A 2859-nucleotide genomic window follows, 5' to 3' on the forward strand; every position below is an offset into this window, starting at 1 on the left:
TACTTAAACTTGGTAGTGATGATGATAATTTTTAAATTTTTCAGCAGATAATACATACGTACATACATTATAAAAATTAAAAGTTACAGAAGGGTCTCCCTCCCATCCCTGCTCACCACCATCCTGTTAACCTTCCTACAGGCAGCCACCATTACTGGTTACCATTTTCCTACATGTCTTCTCAGGAATATTCTTTGAATATAGGAGCATAATATTGGCTTTATTTTATTTAATTCTTAAATGTTAAATTTAAAGCCACAGTACTCAAGGGACATTTTACATTAAAAATGTCATTGAATTTTTTTCTCTTTTTTTTTGTTTTCACCCACTTTGTTCTTTTTGGATAACTCTTTTTCTTTATCACATGACTGCGTGCAATGCTCAGGACATTTTTGTTTGCATTATTTTTGTATTTTGGTATGGCAGAGTTTTGTAGAGTTGGAATAAAATTGGAAAGTATTCTAGTGTTGTTAATTGAAAAACCATCATATTAATAAAGGTAATATATTGTCCTTTCTTGTTTCTGTAATACACTACTGGATGGCTTTCTCTGTAATTGCAATAGGATATTTAAACACAAGAAGGATTAGTCTTTACATTTCATGTTGAACTAATTTTAAGATCTATAGGAAATCAATGCTTTTCTGAAATATTTTAACTTTTATTTACATAAAAGCTGAGGTTTCCTGTAAATATGCACCCTAAGGGTTGTTAGAATTATAAGCATTTAAGTAAATGTGCACAGCCATGTATCCAAACGGGGTTTATTTTTACGCACAATTAATTAATGTATAGTTATACCTTCTTTTGACTGCCTGTGAGCTACAATTTCACGTACTTTTTATGTATGTTTTTTTATTAAAGTCACCTCAAGAACTTAGACATCTCCTTCCCCTTTTAATTATGCAGAAATTAAGTAAGAAGTTGAGTGACCAGGTTCAGGATTGTAGAATTAAAGCCACAGCTGGGAATTCCTAACTCATACTTTTCAAGGCATTGAGTTAGATGTTATATATGAGATGAGGATTTGTGGGCATGGGATGAAGGACCTTCCAGGATAAAGAGACTATAAAGCAGTGGTCCCCATCCTTTTTGGCACTAGGGACTGGTTTCGGGGAAGACAGTTTTTCCATGGACTTGGGGGTTTGGGGAATCGTTTTAGGATGATTCAGGTACATCACATTTATTGTGCAGTCAGACCTCTCTGGTAATGATAATCTGTATTTGCAGCCGCTCCCCAGCATTAGCATCACCACCTGAGCTCCACCTCAGCTCATCAGGCATTAGATTCTCATAAGGAGCCACAACCTAGATCCCTCGCATGCATGGTTTACACTAGGGTTTGAGCTCCTGTAAGAATCTAATGCTGCTGCTGATCTGACAGGAGGCGGGACTTACGCGGTGATGTGAGCGATGGGGAGCGGCTATAAATACAGATGAAGCTTTACTCCGTAGGCCCACTGCTCACTTCCTGCTGTGCAGCCCAGTTCAGGCCATGGACCAACGGGTACCAGTCCTTGGCCCGGGGCTTGGGGAATGCAGCTATAGAGGATATGGAGAGAGACTAGAAGGTATAGGACATGTTTAAAGAACAGAAAATATTCTAATTTTATAAGCTCTATAAGGTGTATGAATGATAATATGAATTGAGAAAGGGTATTAGAGCATTTGACTTTATACATAGGTACTGTTTACCTTCTTGGATAGATACTGGAATTTATATTTTATAGACAAGGAAACTTAGTTATGTGTCTTGCCTAGGCTAGTAAGTTATAGAAGCACAATTCAAAATAGGGCTGCAGCTTTGGCTTTAAATACCGGGCTAGTGAGTAAAATTTTCATTTGACGTGTTGCAGATAGTCTTTGGTAGTTTTTGCACAATTTATTGTAATCCACAAAGCAACGTTTATAGGAAGATTAGTATGTCAGTAATGTGAACAATGGATTTGGAGGGGAAGAAGCAAAAAGGATTAGTCTTAATTGGTTGAATACTTTTATTTCTGTGTTCCTTGGTTTTATTGTGTATATATATTTTATTTTTCAGAGAATGACTAATAGTAACAGCTCCCCAAGCCTTCTAAATGACAGTGCCAAGCCATATACCGGCCATGGTAAGACCTGGTCCCTTTTGCTTGTTGTATGTGTGTATGTATGTATATTTCTGACTCCAAAAGCAATATACCCATTGTAGAAATTTTGGAAATTTTAAACAGGTGTAAAGAAGAAAATAAAATTAAGATTTAGATTCTTCTCTTTTTTCCATATGAATATTTACATTATACTTAAGGTCGCATTAAACACACTTAATCACAGGTGTTTCTGGATGACTATAAATTGAATTCCATTGTTTATTTTCATTATTTACTTAACTAATAGTTTTATACTCCAGTGGACCATGTAAGTGAATATTTTGAGTTATTTCTTTTGGATACATCTTAGAAGTTGAATTATTGTTTGAAAAATTATGAGCATTTTTGAGACTTTTGATATACAGTTTCCAGATATCTTTCTATCCTATTTTAAAAATAAATGTTCAAGTATGGTTTTTAAAAATATGTCACAGTTGAGTGTTAATACTCTGTATCAGTAAAATTATAATAATTATTAATAATGGTAAAAATAAGAATTTGCACATTGTTTATTTCCTGTGATAGACATTTTGTGTGTGTATCAAATTTTCATCACTATTTGGGAATTTCAACCTTTTGCTATAGAAAAAAAGTTACATTTTAATCTTGAATAAAATTATTAGAAACTAATTTATAGCATTATGTATGTTTAGTATTACCATAAAGTTTAAATGCTAACTTCTAAATGCTGTCAGAGGTAACATGAAAGATAAATATTACCTATTTTTAA

General features: G+C 33.8%; 1 protein-coding gene across 1 annotated transcript in view; it reads left to right on the top strand.

Moving 5' to 3' along the window:
• Positions 1-2859, top strand: part of LOC105808467 (PAB-dependent poly(A)-specific ribonuclease subunit PAN3-like) — a gene marked incomplete at its 5' end in the record, with an annotated part of 56214 nt that overhangs the window by 42457 nt on the left and 10898 nt on the right. The window contains one exon of the mRNA XM_012642117.1: positions 2045-2111. Within this exon, the coding sequence (XP_012497571.1) occupies positions 2045-2111 (67 nt within the window). The remainder of the gene's footprint in view (positions 1-2044; positions 2112-2859) is intronic.

The sequence above is a fragment of the Propithecus coquereli genome, unplaced genomic scaffold (assembly GCF_000956105.1).
Source record: "Propithecus coquereli isolate 6110/MARCELLA unplaced genomic scaffold, Pcoq_1.0 Scaffold175, whole genome shotgun sequence".
NCBI classification, from domain to species: domain Eukaryota; kingdom Metazoa; phylum Chordata; class Mammalia; order Primates; family Indriidae; genus Propithecus; species Propithecus coquereli.